Source organism: Lytechinus variegatus, chromosome 10, assembly GCF_018143015.1.
Source record: "Lytechinus variegatus isolate NC3 chromosome 10, Lvar_3.0, whole genome shotgun sequence".
Lineage (NCBI taxonomy): Eukaryota > Metazoa > Echinodermata > Echinoidea > Temnopleuroida > Toxopneustidae > Lytechinus > Lytechinus variegatus.
This window is the reverse complement of record NC_054749.1, coordinates 33,789,340-33,807,009: the sequence shown is the minus strand read 5'-3', so window position 1 is coordinate 33,807,009 and position 17,670 is coordinate 33,789,340. Positions and strand designations below refer to the sequence as shown.

General features: G+C 35.2%; 1 protein-coding gene across 1 annotated transcript in view; it reads left to right on the top strand.

Annotated features, from left to right (window-relative positions):
* The window catches only part of LOC121423268 (serine/threonine-protein phosphatase PP1-like), a 48,187-nt gene extending 31,699 nt beyond the window's left edge, over nucleotides 1-16,488 (top strand). The window contains exons 5-8 of the mRNA XM_041618598.1: nucleotides 2,973-3,121; nucleotides 13,578-13,691; nucleotides 14,581-14,724; nucleotides 15,680-16,488. Coding sequence (XP_041474532.1) covers nucleotides 2,973-3,121; nucleotides 13,578-13,691; nucleotides 14,581-14,724; nucleotides 15,680-15,724 — 452 coding nt within the window. The 3' untranslated portion in view covers nucleotides 15,725-16,488. The remainder of the gene's footprint in view (nucleotides 1-2,972; nucleotides 3,122-13,577; nucleotides 13,692-14,580; nucleotides 14,725-15,679) is intronic.
* Nucleotides 16,489-17,670: the final 1,182 nt, after the last annotated feature.

The following is a 17,670-nucleotide window of genomic DNA, read 5'->3' as shown; positions in this document are numbered from 1 at the left end:
GGAATGGTTTTCAAAGTGGGGGCAGGGTTGAGCCAAAACTGGGGGGGGGGGGGGCTGACCATGCAAAAAATCACAATCATATGGTAATTTTTGCGTTTTTTGTACAGTTTTGGAAAAAAGTGTGGGGGGGGGGTTTTCTGAAGCCCCCCCCCCCCGATAATAATGATAAGTTTCTAATGTGTTGCTTTAGAGCATTTGACATTTATGGATTGATTGTTGATTGTGGATTTCAGTAAATTCCAAATTTTCTATAAGTTGTAAAAAAAAAATATATATATAGATATTTATAGCAGCAATGGAGGCCTTGCAATATGGTATAGAAACGCCCCCTCAATATTGTAATTACGTTTTTTATATTTTTGACTGGTTGCAGCCAGCCATGAAAGACCTGGCATGAGCATGTCATCACTCGAGCAAGAAATTAAAAGCTATTGACAGTGAGCATATTTATGTATGTATTGATGGGCTTGCTTCTTTTTAAGCCCCCCCCCCCATTGAGATTTCACTTGTTGTATTCTTCCCAATAGCTTTTTATAACGGACAGAATACAAAAAGTTCCATGAATTTTTTGTTCACTTTTAATTGGTGAACTAGGCATTTTAGATGTTACTGATCGAAGCAAAGCTGCGAAAAGATTTTTTACATTTGTATCCCCACCCCAGATTAATACCGTTCTGATAATTTGTCTCATCCATTAAAACCAAATAGAGATAATTCATTTTGTAAAATTACAATCCTAATCAGAAGTATATAAATTTTAATCAAAGAAAATAAAAGAGAGCAAATTTAATGAAGGAAATGTAGTTTACATGTAGACCCAGCTCCACAAATACTAGTAGGAGTTGGAATCTCTCCTTGGTACAGTGCCATTGTTTGCCTTTTACCTGTTTTAAACATTTGAATGGGTCAAATGTGTCCCTGTTTATTTTTAATGAGAAAATTAGTACATGGTGCAGGATTTTTTTATCAAAGAAAGTCATTGATTTTCTTACATGTATGCAATTCCATGATGAAATATTTGTATGAATGAAAATACTGTCTTGCTGTAAATGAACCCCTTCACAAAATGTTAAATGTAAGAACTGCTCCCTATGCAGGCAAAAAATGCCATGATGAAATATATGAATGAAAATACTGTCTTGCTGTAAATGAAGACCTAATAATGGTAAGAACTGCTCGATATGCAGGCAAAAAAAATCTCCTTTTTAATTTCTGGGGGCAACTTTTCCCAACTTCCTCCCCAATTCTGCAACATCTTAAGACTGCTTTTTAATCAATTATCTTTATATGTATTAGTTATTGTAATTTGCTATTCCATCATTGTGCAAAGCGCTGTGAAACAATAATATATTGTAATTGAGCGCGATATAAATGAACATATTTATTATTATTATGTATACATGTATGACAGTATTTGAAAATTATGTGAAGGCAATACACCTACAATAGTATCTACATGTACATGGAGATACAGCAAAAGAATAATTACAATTTTTTATTTCAAATTTTTTTTAGAGCCCAGGACTTTGGTCTGTGATGTAATCACCTCGATAGTGCATGTTTTATAGATGACCTTCTATGGCAGACATGTTGATTAGTAAGGCCATGTGAACAATCTACTTTTTATATATGTCCAATTTGATTGATTGGTAATGAGAACAGACCCACTTTCATCAGTGGGGGAGTTTGTCAGTGATCAACTCAAATTGAGGTGACCTTGGCTTGCCTTTTATAGAGCCTGTCTGTAAAACCTTAAAGGGGTAGCTTGTCGTCGAGTAATGTACAGCGTACATGACTGAGTTGATCATATGAATGTTTCATCATTGCTTCTAAAAAAATAACATGATCAGGTTCCTGATCAAATATGTAGAGCGTATGCATTCATTTTTTTGCTGAAAATTTATTTCATACCAAGAGGAGTTTGTATAGATTTCTGATAGTCCTTTAAAAATAAATTGTTGTATATGTACTTTTCTATCTTGGTAAGATATGAACCTAGCACATATTTCCTCCTTGTTTTTCTTATAAAAGTTTGCAGTCTGTGGATTGTAGGATTACATATCACCTCATAATTTTTGCATTTCAATTTGATTTTGCATATTGAATGTTAATAGATGAGGCTGACTAATAACAAAGTCGGCCCTATATGTTATATAAGGCCACAGTATTTTCTATGTTTCTCTGGATCAATGGTTAAGTATTATTGAATGAGCATGTTTTGTTTAGTCTAATTATACATGAGTTTAGCCTTTATAAGACTCTTGAATGTGTCAATGTTCCATATTTTGTATTGTCTTGTAATTTATAAAGTCTTGTCATGTTTGGAATATTGAAGGTTTACACATTTTTTGGGTATTATTTTCAGGTACTAATCAATTTGTTTGTACAGTATACAAATAGCGAATAGGCATGAGTGCGATGGTACGAGATTTTGCATGAGGTGAAAGAAAGATGCTCTATTCAACGAGGCTAGCCGAGTTGAATAGAGCGTTTCTTTCACCGAATGCGAAATCTTGCACCATTGCACGAATAAGAATATTCGCTATTTGTGTTGTACAACGCCTCTGAATCTAGTGAAAATATAAAAAAAACAAGAGTTTTTCCCTCCAGTAATATTTAAAAAGGGAGCAAAAATATTGAAAGCGAAAAGCAAAATCCCACAAGCCGGGCCCAAAAGCGCACATGATCTTGGATAGCATTGCGCATTTAGCCAGCGGGCTGTACGCGCATTGTCACCTTATTCAATGAAATCGCATTGTGACGTCACCTCCTAAAGCCGTGCAATGGTACATATTGGACGGTACATTTTGGATGGTACGTCTTGTGTGCAACGGTACGAATGTGTGACATTCGGCATCCCATTTGATCGCGTACAACAAGCCAGGCGTTGTACAATATGCAATAAAGAGTCTCAAAACAAAAGTTGCTGTCATTGTATTAAAATCCTGCCATCTCCCTGTTCTGATTTTCAGCTGCTGTGGTTGAGGGCACAATCTTCTGTATGCATGGGGGACTGTCTCCTGATCTTAATCAAGTGGATCAACTAAGACATATCAACAGGCCGCTTGACATCCCTGATCATGGACTGGTGTGTGATCTCTTATGGGCTGATCCAGATGAGGTAGGATCATCTTGTTAGATTAGATTATATTAGCATGGATTAGATAAGATTAGATTTAGATTAGATTAGATAAGATAGGATGAGGAAACAAGATTATCTTGATGTTTTAAGACATATCAACAGGCTGCTAAACAGTCCCGATCATGGACTGATGTATAATCTTATAATAGGCTGACAGAGATTAGGTATGATCATCTTGGATTAGACAAGATGAGAGTGGATTAGATAAGATTATATTTTTATTGGCAGATCCAGATTAGAAAACTGTTCTCCTTTTATCAGATTTTTTTTTCATCAAATGAATTAGTTCAATGTTCATGAAGTTCACCTTTTTCAGCATATTCCATTCTTACCATTTTCCAATTCAAAAAAAGAAATCAATACATTATCTACAAGCAGATACATGTACGGTACATGTAGCGTCTTGCCATCATTGGTCAAGTTTTTGAGAGGTAATTTTGATAAACAATTTCATCAGCAATCTGAATTTGAATCATTGCCATATCTAATTCATGTACAGGGTATGTATAAAAGTAAGAAATAAAAATCCAAAGAAATGAACCAAATCATCTTGCATTTTTTTTATAGCCAAACACATTAGTTTATTGAATTGTACCAGCCATCAGATTTATTAGAACAATAATTAATAGCTATTAAATCTAGATTTTTAGATGCCTTTGATGACAATAGCCGCATAGAGATAATGAGTATGACAACCACTTGAATGATAATGTCTTTTTAATATTCTAATGGCTTTTCCTCTGTAAGGAGGATGCTGACTGAAAAGCACAATGCATATTGTATTGATACCGTTGTTATAGCAACATTCATGGTTCCAAAGTCATTCGTAGGAGAGAGAGGGAGAGAGAAAGAGACAGATTGGAATAAGTGGGAGAATGCATTGTATTTGAAACATGCATACATACAGTAATGTACAAATAATATACATGTAGTACTTGAATATATTACTTTCGATTTATATTCTGTGTTCTTGAAATATCTAACATTCACAACATATTATGCAGCAAGAATTCATGACTCATCCCTCAATAGTTTCAGTTAAAATGCTATGTACATGTAGATTTACATGTAAATGAAAGGACAGAATGGGTATCTTTGGCTGCAAAATTTCTTGCTTTCCATATTAAACTGCAATATTAAAGTGCAACCTGTATGTGTGTTTGTTTGAGCAAGGAGCTTCCTTGGTTTGAGAGAGAAAGAGAGACAGAGACAGACAGAGAGACAAGCAGAGAGTATGTGATATGCTGTCTTTTGGAGGTCAGTCACTGATTGTAATATTTGGCAATGTTAATCAGATATATTTGTACATTATTTAAACAGCTGTTTTTCACACTCTTTGCTATAGCACATCAGCAAGACATTGCTATAAATACGGTTATTTATTTCATTTCAAATTGCCATTTATTTTCTTAATCATAAAACTGTGATCTGTGATTCAACAAATCAGTTCAATCCAATCAATTTATTTCAAATTAACATTCACAATATAGCAGTTCATAAAAATACATGATTGAGCAATTATGTAAACTGTATACATGTATTGTAAATGTCTTTCACATAAAATATACATACATATTATCATTAAGCAATAAAGGAAACAGGGAAGTTATAAAAATAAAAAAAATGAGTTTGTCAAGATATCTTCCCCAAAAGCAATTTGACAGAAATGTAATTGACATAGCAAGAAATAGGAAACTTAGTTGCCCACAATTAGAACAAAAGAAGGAAAAAAAATCAAGATCAAACAAAACCAAAACCGAACAAATCCTACGCAAAAAATGTCCTTCCTGATACATGTAGACAATATATTATGAGAGGATGTAGGAAACTTTCTTTTATATGATGTTACATTAGGATATCCACAGGTACCTATGGACACATACATTAGAGCATTTGACATGAACAATTGAACAGACTATGGGACCTCTGAAAAATGGAAGTTTATCATATTTCTGTTATAACAGCCGTTGGGTAGAACTATTCACCTGTCCTTGCTATAGAAACATGATCTTCCCATCCACCTTAAGGGAGGCATGTAAAGTGCATGATGCAGACTCACACAAGGCTTTACCATCTAAAAATGGAGTTCTAGCCATGGCGAGTAATACCCGGACTTCTGTTAGGCTTATTCAAAGATGAAGAATGATCGCAGAGCTAAGAGTGTGCCTGCGGGTAAAAAGCCGACTGACCTGCATCATTCATTTCATCAGGATGGGAGGAATTTTGAACAAACATCAGATCTTTATCTCTCTGTTCAATCGTGTCTACTTGACTTCACTCACATTTCTGTGGACTCTTAATTTGAAATGGAATGAAGTCAGTTGGGAATTGCTTCAGATGGAAGTCAAAGACAGTAATTCAATTTTCGTTGAGGCAACTCTCAGCATACATGCACATGTAATAAGCCCTATATCTTTCTACATGAGATTCAACTCAACAGAAAACACATAAAATTTATGAATAATTTTGTTTACAAGAAGGAAAAAAAATATTATAATACATTTAAATATACAAAAGCAACTTGCATGTAATTATTTGTTATTTATGAATTGTAGGAATTCTATTGGGACACTTAAGTTTCGGAGAACCACAAAGGAACCTTTAAGAAGCAAATGAATTATGAAATTCATTATTGTGTCCTGATAAATTATGACCTGTTGGTTCTTTTCATAATTTGGTTTAAAGATGCTACTGCTAATGCTCTGCAGTATGAATATGCATTGCAAATTATAATTCCCTTGGCATTTTCAGGTCTTACTGTATATCGACTTTTTTGCCGAGTCAAGCTTAGAAATTTGAATCTTTTGATACATCTAACTTCCCCCTCAATCCACCCACTAGCTCTATCACGGGTGACTCTGTTTCCAAATGTCAACAACGCTGGGCTGAAAAATACTGTGTAAATTGTTTAACACTGTTGTGATGAAGCGCTGCTGAATGACGGATCTGTTAACACCGCGTTCCATCTGGAAATGAGATACCTGTTTGCCACGCTGCGACATTTGGAGTATGCCGGGTATTTGTGTACACCACCGCAGGGATGCAGGGACATGACAATAGAATGCCAAGATATGCTTGTTATTCATTTGATTACTTTGTGGCTTATCATAGATGCAGGTCTTACCAAGCTGAGGAGGGGTTGGGGGTGGATGGGGATCCTTGATTGTGGTGGTAGGGGTGTGGTGTTGTCCAGTATTCCTTCTCATGTTTTGCTTATCGCATACCGTATATCACTAATTGGACGGGAAGTGATGGTTGTAGTGTCCCAGGAATGTTAACATGTGAAAGTATTTATGCTGTCTTGCATATGTATTTGCCTAGCTTGAAGGAGATTTGATCAAGGGGGGGGGGGGCTTATAATGGGTGTCTATAAGACATAATTTTTAAAACATAAATGTATCAATTAAATTAAATGAGAAGGGGAGTATGGGAGATAATAGGTGTTCTGATTACAAGTCATGCTCCATAGTGGATCATTTATAATGAAAAATATTTTGTTCCATACAGTATTACTAACTGTAGTTTAAAGTAAATTTCAACTGTCATTAATGAAAATATAAATTGTTCCATCTACTACCATTAGATTTATCCTCCCCTTAAATATATATTCATGTACAACAAGAGCAGTAAGACATGTCCATGATTTCAGCATTTTTCCATGAATAACAAAATAGACAATCCATAAACCACATGTGAAGTATTCGCTGTCATCCTCTCTTCCCCCATAAAACCAAACTTAGCAATGCTTTATGTATGTACAATCAAATTCCCTGGTTATAGGATGTGGTATCATTCTACAATGTGTATCTTTTGCACGATTTCCCCCAAGTCATATTTGAAAGGTGATGACTGTGAGTTACTATTATGCTGCGGTTTGCTGAGAGTGAGAGCAATACTCACCAAGCGTTGACACGCTGAGTGTCTGCTGATCATGTCAGAGGCACTCAGTAGGGTATGCTAGCTGTTGGAACGTACAGACCGCTCCACATATGGTGCAAAACTGTACCAAAATTTTGAGTCGTGTTTGAGTTTTCATGCATCAACTCACAGATGAAAGAACTTTCCACATCAAACATTGCATTTTGGTCTTGTGGTTTGTCTTTCAAACAGAGGGTTGTGGGTTTGAATCCCAGCCATAGCGTGTTTTCCTTCAAGATATTTACACTCACCATGCTTCAATCACTAAACCCAGGTGAGGTGAATGAGTACTTTGCTGGATTAATTCCTTGAATGCACATTGCTGGAAACAACAGCTCAAGCTTTAATAGCTTGGGTAATAACGATAGTATACCCTTGCATTGGTATAGATTATTTTAGATGGTTGATGCTTTATAAATTTATACGCCTAGTATAATCATCTTTACATGGAAATGTGTAAGTTTGTCCATGCATTATAATTGAAATGTTCATTTCAGATATGAGACTCTTGCTTTTTTACATGCTGCACTGGCTTGTGCATATCTGCAAGCAGGTGCAGACTCACCTATTTTTGCACGCGTAAACGCAATGAACTTACCTGGCTCGCGGAGCAGACACTGCAATTTTGAACCTTAATAACAGTAGGATCAGACCCCCAAGCCGGTGCAGACATGGCAATTTTTCTCTGTATAAACATGAAGTCAAGCCTGTTCCAGCAATTTAGCTGGGGTTTCATGAAGTAAATTTAACCACTGATCTGTGATTTTGCCCCGCGAGCCTGGGACAGCATGTAGATGTGACGCAGGATAACCTGCGAGCCAAGTCTGCACCTGCTCATGGATGAGCCGGTGCAGACTTGGCGTGTGGGTTACTGTGTAAACATAAAAAAAAAAGCTCAACAACATTTTGGGGGGACTAGAGACAAGTACCTCACATGCATTGCAATAGACCTTTTATGCTGAATAGTGTTGAGCTTTACCTTGCCATAACTGAACAAGCCTATGGATGGAAAAGATTTTCAATGAGATATATTTGGCTCAACAAACTGGCTATTTATAAGCAGCGTATAGGTTCTTCAGATCCATAAGCAGTATGTGAGTAGTATCAGTCTGTAATCACATCAAGTTTATCTGGGAATGCTAGTTGACGTCATTGTAGTGAAAGTCTAACTTACAAATATTTGATCATATATTCCGCTCTGATGTAATCTGTTAATTATCTTATTATAGCAACCTTTCAGCTTAGTACTGATGTTTTTAAATAATCATCTACTGTATGCCAGGATGTTATAATGATGGGCAAGTGGAATAGCATTTGCAAACTGTATTAAATTGGTATTAAATGAAGTTATAAAGGTATTTTTCTTTTTGGAGAGAAAATCAAATCAATGAAACTCACATGTAGATGTAAACTTTTCAAATGATTACTGTATCTATTCTGCTTTTACATGGACAGTGGGCCGATTTAGTTGCATTTCTAGAATTATTGAATGTACATGCAAGTGTTGAAATATATAAAGTAGCTGTATTTAGAGTGAAAAATCAAAGAACAAGTCCAATTAAATAAAACAAATCTAAAGGCTTTGGAATGTCTTTTAAGCATACATGTAGATTTTCTGCAAGATATTTTCTGTACTGTCTTTCCCATGATTCTATTTTGAAAACATTATAAGCTATTTTCTCTCACACACACTCTCCTTCTCTTACTCCTTTTCCCATCTCTATCTCTGTAATTATACATGCACATTATATAATATACATGTATAGATTAAAGGTACTGATTTAAAACTTTATCATCTCAAAATAGAGCAAGGCAGACAGAGGATGGTAGAAAATGAAATGAGAGGAAGGTCATTTTGTAATGGTCTTTTTGTTTGGACTCTGAGTAGTAAATGACAGACATCAGCCAGCCATGACACTTTGTCTAATCTGTCTTCCACTCATCAACAGGAAATTCCTCCTTGAAGATGTTCCAATCGTTGACAAGTATTGATGTCTTTAATAGAGCGTTTCTATCTCCTCTTTACGGGTTCTTGACAAGATCAACTGCCTTGAAAAAGAACAATGCAGCTGCAAATGTTTCAACCGTATACCCCTTTCATAAACCCAATTATGCAGATAATAGCAGCATAATTTGGTCGTAAAATCGGAGGAGGACCAGAGTTATCCGCATTATTTCGATGTTGCAATTATCCGCATAATAGCAGCATCGGGACCAGATTTTGACGCATTTCCAAAGTAACGCGGATAATTGCCATGGTGCGGTCACATGGTCACCCTTTTGCAATGCAACCCCATCAGAGGGGGCGTGTGCAGTTGCCATGACAATTATCTGCCTTTTTCAGGTCAGGCGCTGGTAAAAAAATAGTGCAGATTATTTTTCAGAGTTTGTGAATGCAGTTTTTATTGAATTATTTGCATTTCTCTTGGGCAGAAAATTGGAGGATGGGTTTATGAAAGGGGTATTAGATTGGTAGTTGTATATATGTTAACTTTTATCAACAGAAAATTTCATGTCCCAATTGAAAATGATTTTGATCCTCTCTTATTTACTATTTAATAGCATGTTATGTTCAGGATATTTCTGTTTCTATGGCCTTTAAGTAGGTTTTTGTCTCACCTGCATAGCAGAGTGAGACTATAGGCGCCGCTTTTCCGAAGGCGGCGGCGACGTCAACACCTAATCTTAACCTGAGGTTAAGTTTTTGAAATGACAGCATAACTTAGAAAGTATATGGACCTAGTTCATAAAACTTGGCCATAAGATTAATCAAGTATTACTAAACATCCTGCCTGAGTTTCATGTCACATGACCAAGGTCAAAGGTCATTTAGGGTCAATGAACTTAGACCATGTGGGGGGAACAACATCAAAATCTTGACCCAAGGTTAAGTTTTTGAAATGTCATCATAACTTAGAAAATATATGGACCTAGTTCATGAACATCCTGTGCGCATTTTAGGTCACATTACCAAGGTCAAAGTTTAATGAACTTTGGCCATAATGGGGGTATCTGTTGAATTACCATCATAACTTTGAAAGTTTATGGATCTGACTTGTCAAAACTTAGACATAAGAGTAATCAAGTATCACTGAACATCCTGTGCGAGTTTCAGGTCACATGATCAAGGTCAAAGGTCATGTAAGGTCAATGAACTTTGGCCACGTTAGTGGTATTTGTTGAATTACCATCATATCTCTGTAAGTATTGATCTAGTTCATAAAACGTGGAAATAAGAGTAACCAAGTATCACTGAACATCTTGTGCGAGTTATATTAGTTTTCAAAATCAGCACTGCTGCTATATTGAATTGCGTGATGCAGGTGAGACCGGTAAAGGCATTCCACTTGTTTTTTTTTTAAGAACCATAAGATCGACATATGCACTCAAGTAGCCACTGATATTATCATTGTTGAAAGTAGCTTGGTACTACGATTCCAAATAAAAAATCTGACTTATTTAAGTTTTCCAAACTTTAATGTCTCTGTATTTCAGTATGCAGATTGTTTTATCATACAAGCATAGATATCTTGCTTTATATCTTCAAAGCTACAAATGCAATTTTTGTAGTCAGTTACCTACTAAGCAAATTTAGTAAAATAGCTGGTTAGGTACATTTGTTTCTTTTGATAGGTTGGTGTAAAAACTTGTCATGGCATTTAGAAGTGTAAATTCAGAGGGTTTAGAGTGCTATTATTTAGGAGATGAAATTTTGAAAATGTGCATATCATTAGTGAATTAATCTCTTTTGTAAATTATGGTTCCTTCATTTCTTACTGAGTTTAAATAAATGTATGATAACTTTAATAGTACTGTATGTATGATGAATAAATTTATGACAAAATTACAAGTTTTAAATGAGAAAGACAGCCACCTGTACATTTTGTTTAGTTTTAATATGGTATCAGATTGAGTGGATTTTACTGTCTACAACACTATGAATTTTTATTCAATTTTATTATTGCAACTATTTCATCATCACACTGTAATAGCCAAACCCTACAAAATATGAACCCAGTCAGAGGCAACCTTCTATGACCATTTAAATTGTCACATGAGAAGTTGTTTACATATCCCCTTTCCACATTTTCCTGATAACAAAAGATTACCGAGAGCTGAAGGGGTTATGTAGGATAATCTGTCATATTAGAGTCTTACTTTTCACTTTGTAAAAGAGAAACCTGCCTTCTGCTTTAGGTCAGTGACCTTCTGATTCTACATGCAAGTCCACCAATTCTGCTCATAGATATTATTATGTATGTTCCTTAGTGCTCTTTTGGTCTAATTTAGTAACTTTTGAAGATTTGTATACCCTCTTGACAGCTTTTAAAATTTTTAAATAATGAAGGTTTACATGTACATATGACATGTTAATTTGTTCTTGATAATCCTAAGGTTTCATCTCAATTTCAATTACTAGTATAATCTGGTAGAACTAAATTCTTTTTCTATTTCTTAATCTACAATAGATGGAACGAGCAAATGAATTTAGAAAATATTCAAAGTAATTTTACTCAACAACAGTATAAACCACAAACTAACAATCAATTTATAGTGTATTTGACAAGCCTCAACTTTTTCCACATTTTAAGGGAATATATCTATATTACAGCTCAAATTAGAAGAATTAACCCTCTGGGCATTGAAGCCAAACAATAGCACATCTAAAATCATTGCCTTGGTGATCTTGACTGATTTAATCCTCTGAATTTTATTTTTTTTTTTCAATTTTCATTCTATTTGATTTGGTCACTCACATCCATATGAGTAAAATTTACGTCTTGATTCATATCTGTAGTAGATGTAGATATGTTATGAAAATAAGAAAGAATGAACAATTTTTCATAAATTCTCATTTGCAAAATGAATTAAACTCAAAAGTTATACCTTCAATTCAAATCGGCATGTAAATTTGGAGTATAATCTGAATTAAGAATATTTAGATTGAAATTAATAAATCTTAATCTTCAGAAGATATGAACGTATATTTTCCAATCAATATTTTTCGGTGAGTCATGTCAAATTTTCCTGTTGTAAAGAACATACATCATCTGTAATCATATCTAAAGTACATGTATCTTTAAAAATATGAATTTCAATAAATTTCCTGTGGATGTGTTTTTATAAGCATTACATGATGATATCAATGTGCATTAATGATAAAACGAAGTTCAATCTAAATCTCCATGTCAAGTAAATAAAGTTTACAATTGATTCAGTTCTATTCCTTTTATACATCAGAATTTGAATATGATCCCGTATTTGAACCTAAATCTTAAAGAAGAATCTGGCTTAATTTTAATCTAAATCCAAATGTAGATCTACATTAGATGTGAACATATTTTCAAAAAGAATGGATTTTTTACCTAGGATTAAGATGAATCTACATGAAAAATCCCCTACTTACTTCAGATGAAGTAAGATCTGAATCTTACATGTAATTCTAATGTAAAATGCTTGTATAATTTATATATAAATTTGAAATACAGGTACATGTAAAGATGCAAAGTACATGACACAGTATTACTGCTGCCGATCACATTTTATACACCATAGGCTCATGATGTTCCTGTATGCATTTTCTTGTCATTCTGAGCGTATGCCATTTCATTACTCAAATATTTTGATGGAATTTGCTACTTTTTTTCATACCCCCCCCTTTCCTGCAGGGAGAGGTTGAGGGGGAGGGATTAGGGTGCTATATTTTGGGCCCAATCAACATGAATATCATGAAGAAGTGTAACTTAATTTGATTCCGGTCCTTAAAAAAATTGCGTATGATGGTATTTTTTTAACCATAACTATTTTCCTTTCATTTTGTTATACATTTTTCACCTCTGCTTTAATGGACTGCAGAAATGAGTGAAAATTATTGGCATTCTTTTTGTCAAGTCTGCATATAATCTACCCTACGTTTGTACTGCATTATATTCAGAGGCTGAAGCCAAGAGTTTTATGTATCTTGACAAATCTGATTGCGATGGAGATTAGACAATCAAAATCAGAAATGGCAAGTATTTGTGCCAGAAGCCCCGGGCATTGGAATATCTATCAAGAACAAGATTTGTAGGGAAGTAGTAATCAAAGAATGGTTGGCATTGTAATGAAAAGAGTGTTCCGTAAATTGTGTAGAAAAATTCTTACAGTTCATAAAGCATTCAATGTTAAATTGAAGGAACATCGGAACATGATGTATGCTCATATATATATATGAAAACTATCAGACTTGAATTGCACAGAATTTTTTCAAACATGCAAAGGAAGAATACCCTTCTGAGCAAAATGAATTTGAAAAGGAAAATTTGATTGATTCACTCTGATCTATTTCATTCATGTCTTCTTTTTTTCAGTGTTAATGCAACAAAGTTGGTGTAATTTTAAGTGATTATATCTAATGTGTTATTGGCACTTCTGGCATTTAAAATGAAACAATGCCACAATCAAGTGTCACGGATATGGTTAATTTTACAAGTTTATGTAGCAATTAAAGACATATTATTTCATTTTATCTTTGCAGGACATCACAGGTTGGGGAGAGAATGACAGAGGTGTTTCATACACGTTTGGTGGTGATGTGGTTAGGCATTTCCTAAAGAAGAATGAACTCAGTCTCATTGTCAGAGCACATCAGGTTTGTAGTCAATCACTTGGTATCATCATGCTACATAGTCACCCGTCATGAAACTATCTATTCTGCAGTGAATTGGAAGATGGTGTTTAATAACATTTCTAACACGCAGCATTTAGCATGCAGCAGTGGGCGCATTATGGTCTAGTGGTTCTGACTCTTGCCTTTCAAACAGAGGGTCATGGGTTTGAATCCTAGACATGACGTGTTTTCCTTCTGCAAGAAAGTTATTCACACTCTGTGCTGCACTTGACCCAGGTGAGGTGAATGGATACCCAGCAGGATTATTTCGTTGAATGCATTGAGAGCCGGTGATGGTAGCTCGAGCTAAAGCCGGGGTAATAATAGCAGCGCTTTGTATCCTCAGGCAAAATGCGCTTTATAAATCCAGCAATTATTATTTATGTAGCACTTAATACAAATTTTCTAAGTAAGCTTGAAGTTACCATGATGACCACATCTCACTGTCTTCACAGCGAGGGTGTACGGATGAGTGTGGCAGGGTTAGGAAAGCTCTTAGACCCCTTTTACAAATCCATTTTGAGAGCTGCATCTTATTGCCCAGGATTTAGTATACATTCATATCACGCAGGAAGTGTGTCTCGATCCCTGAACTAAAAAAGGGGATTATTTGCTTTTTATTCCTCATCAGAAACAAACTAAGAAGTAATGATGGCCCTTGTTGTGACTTGATAGCTCAAAGCTGATTAGCGCTCAGCAAATTTGCAATTGTTTTCTGGTATGCTATTTGTAAGAAAAAGTGATGATTTATTTGGTACATGAAAACAAAATAATGTGATTATTAAAAGTTATATAATATTAGATTAAGATGAATTAAGCAAAGAAAGAAAAGTCATTACTCCTCTTGATGATTTGTGATACTAATGTACAGGTGGTGGAGGATGGATACCAGTTTTTCCAGAAGAGGAAGCTAGTCACACTCTTCAGTGCACCTAACTATTGTGGAGAGTTTGACAATGCAGCAGGGGTAATGATTGTCACCCAAGATCTCACCTGTTCATTCTCAATCCTACAGGTAATTCATTAACCCATTGACTACCAGTTCTGACCTTGCTATAGACCTTTCTACAGGGATGACACGGTTCTAGTATGCAACTTATTTTCATTTATGCTCGTTCAGACAATGCTTATTTGTCTCTGCAAATGTGAATTGAGGAAATTAAATTTAGGCATGCACTAATGAACACTGAGCACAATGGAATAGGAATAAAAGGGATATTCAATTCTAACATTTGTTTCATTATTGTAATGACAATTTTTTGGGGGGTGGAAGATAAACATCTACAACAACACAACAACATTATGATTGTAGTTTAACTAATCAGCAAGATTTATAACTACCATAAAGACAGCAGAATCCTGGACTCTACACAGATTGAAGAAAAAACAGAATCCAGGTCAAATGGTTATGCCAGTAATCGCAGTTACAAATTCTTTGCCCTTCAGCAAGTGAACACGTTGCTGAAGATTAATTCACCTTGAGGGGAATTAAATATATAAGCATGGCTTACAGAAGGGAAATTCCCTTTTTTCCCCTGTTTCAAATTCGATGATCATTTGACAACCATGTGATGCAGAGCATGATTCTTATCTCCCAAAACCAATTAATGTTTAAGGTTGTATGGAAATAATTGGAATTATACTAACATTTATCCTTGGGATCATACCATAGATATTCTTTCAGCATGAACACAACAGATGTGTTTGAAAAGCTATTTGATTCTACAAAATCTCAATATGACTCTGAATAAAGACATGAATAAATGTATTGTCCTTTCCTCTTTAACTGCGAACAAAAAGGCAAAATGAATTATGCTTGAAATATTCTGAAAAACTGCATTTCTCTTTTCGTCTTACATGAATTTGTCATAAATCTGTTATGTTTTATCAGTGATGTAAACATTCATTACCTTTTTTATGTTGTTGCATTTTGTGAAGTTCTCCATTCTTTTTTCTCTCTTTTTTTTCAGCCACAAGCTGGAAATGGACCAAAGAAAGATGACAAAAAGAAATGATGGCGCTCTCTTATTTTGATGGAACTTTTTATTGGGGGAATGTAGACTATTAAAAGGCTGTCAAATTTATATGTAGATGGGCAAAGACGGTATCCTACCACTCGGGATATTCTGTAGAAAAACCCATGCAATCTTGATAGTATTTCACAAAACAGTTATTCACTGATATTTCAATGATAACTGTTGCACGGTTCTGAAATCTTTGCTTCTGGTTGGCTGAGAGCACATGTATCATTGGAACTCATTGAAAAGTTGCTTTGTGGAATGCTTCACAGAACATTGGCTTGTAGACAGGAAATACATGTTTTGGAAGTGTTGTATTTGAGGGAAATCCATTGAATACACATTGCCCAAGATTCATCATCATTTGGACTAATTCCAAGATTGTCTTACATCAATAGGACTAAAGAATAGTTGGTCCACTTCTACTACTATTTTGTCTAAATTTCGCCCTCCATCCACTCCCATTTCACAGAAGAAAGAGGCAGTTGCTATGCTATGTATATGCAGTGGAAACTTTCCTCTGAAAGGGGAGGGGGTCTAACCATCATTTTATTCAATACCCATTTACAATAACTGCTATTTTTCAAAAATGACTATGGTCTAATTGTAATTTCTTCTGCTTATTTCTTATTTTTTCCATATCATTCAGTGAATATTTGGTCTCTTCATACTGAATCTAATCTGAGATACAGTCATTAATGCTAGACACACTTGGTAGCTAAATGAATATAAACAGCCTAACTGAAAATCACACAACAATGGAAAATAATAATAAACAGTTCTTGTATAGCGCATATCACAATTATGAATAATGTCTCTATGCGCTTCCAAAGGACTTGGATATTATTAACCCAGCTGTAGCTTGGCTGCCGTAATTACTATGATTACAGCGCACACGCATTTCAAGGAATAAATTCCTGCCAGGTACCCATTCACCTCACCTGGGTTGAGTGCAGCACAATGTGGATAAATTTCTTGCTGAAGGAAATTACGCCATGGCTGGGATTCGAACCCACAACCCCCTGTTTCAAAGTCCAGAGACTAATCCACAGGGCCACAACGCTCCAAATGCTTAGTTATCTTGTAGTCAAAAGGGTATAGACCATGAAAGGGACGTGGGATAAGCATCAGACAAAGTTAGATTTAACAAAGAATGATTTTAGACCAAGTGAAATTAGGCCAAGTGGGATAAGACGTAGTATGATTGGACCAAGTGGGATAAGATGAAGTATGATTGGACCAATTCAAATAAAACGATGTGAGATTAGATCAATTGGGATAATATAAAGTGAAATAAGACCATTTGCGTTCAGACTAAATGGAATTAGGCCAAGACAAGTGGACAAGATGAAGTGTGAATAGATCAAATAGCAATTCAATGCTTGCACTAGCTGACAGTGATGATGCATCGTTAAACTATATCGTGAGATGAGCTTAGTTCCCTTGCCTATCGTGGAGAAAGAACCAGTTTTCTGAATTCAATAACCTATCCATCAAGAAATATGCCAGTGTGATTCCATAGCCTGGTCAACTTCTAACAGTACAATAAAAAGATATATGTATAACATTCCCCTTGGAAGTACACAGGACCATAAGATATTATAGCCTTTTATACAATGCTTAACCTTGAATTAGTGTTTAGAGGGTACCTCAAAGTTCATTGTACACATAGGTGGATTAATTATATTAACCCTTTAGCCTTGTGAATTTCATGATAATATTTTCCTGATCAGCTTGTTGATAAGGTCTTATGATGAATACATGCTTTTTGTCTCACCTGCATAGCAGAGTGAGACTATAGGCGCCGCTTTTCCGACGGCGACGGCAGCGGCGGCGTCAACATCAAATCTTAACCTGAGGTTAAGTTTTTGAAATGACATCATAACTTAGAAAGTATATGAACCTAGTTCATGAAACTTGGCCATAAGGTTAATCAAGTATTA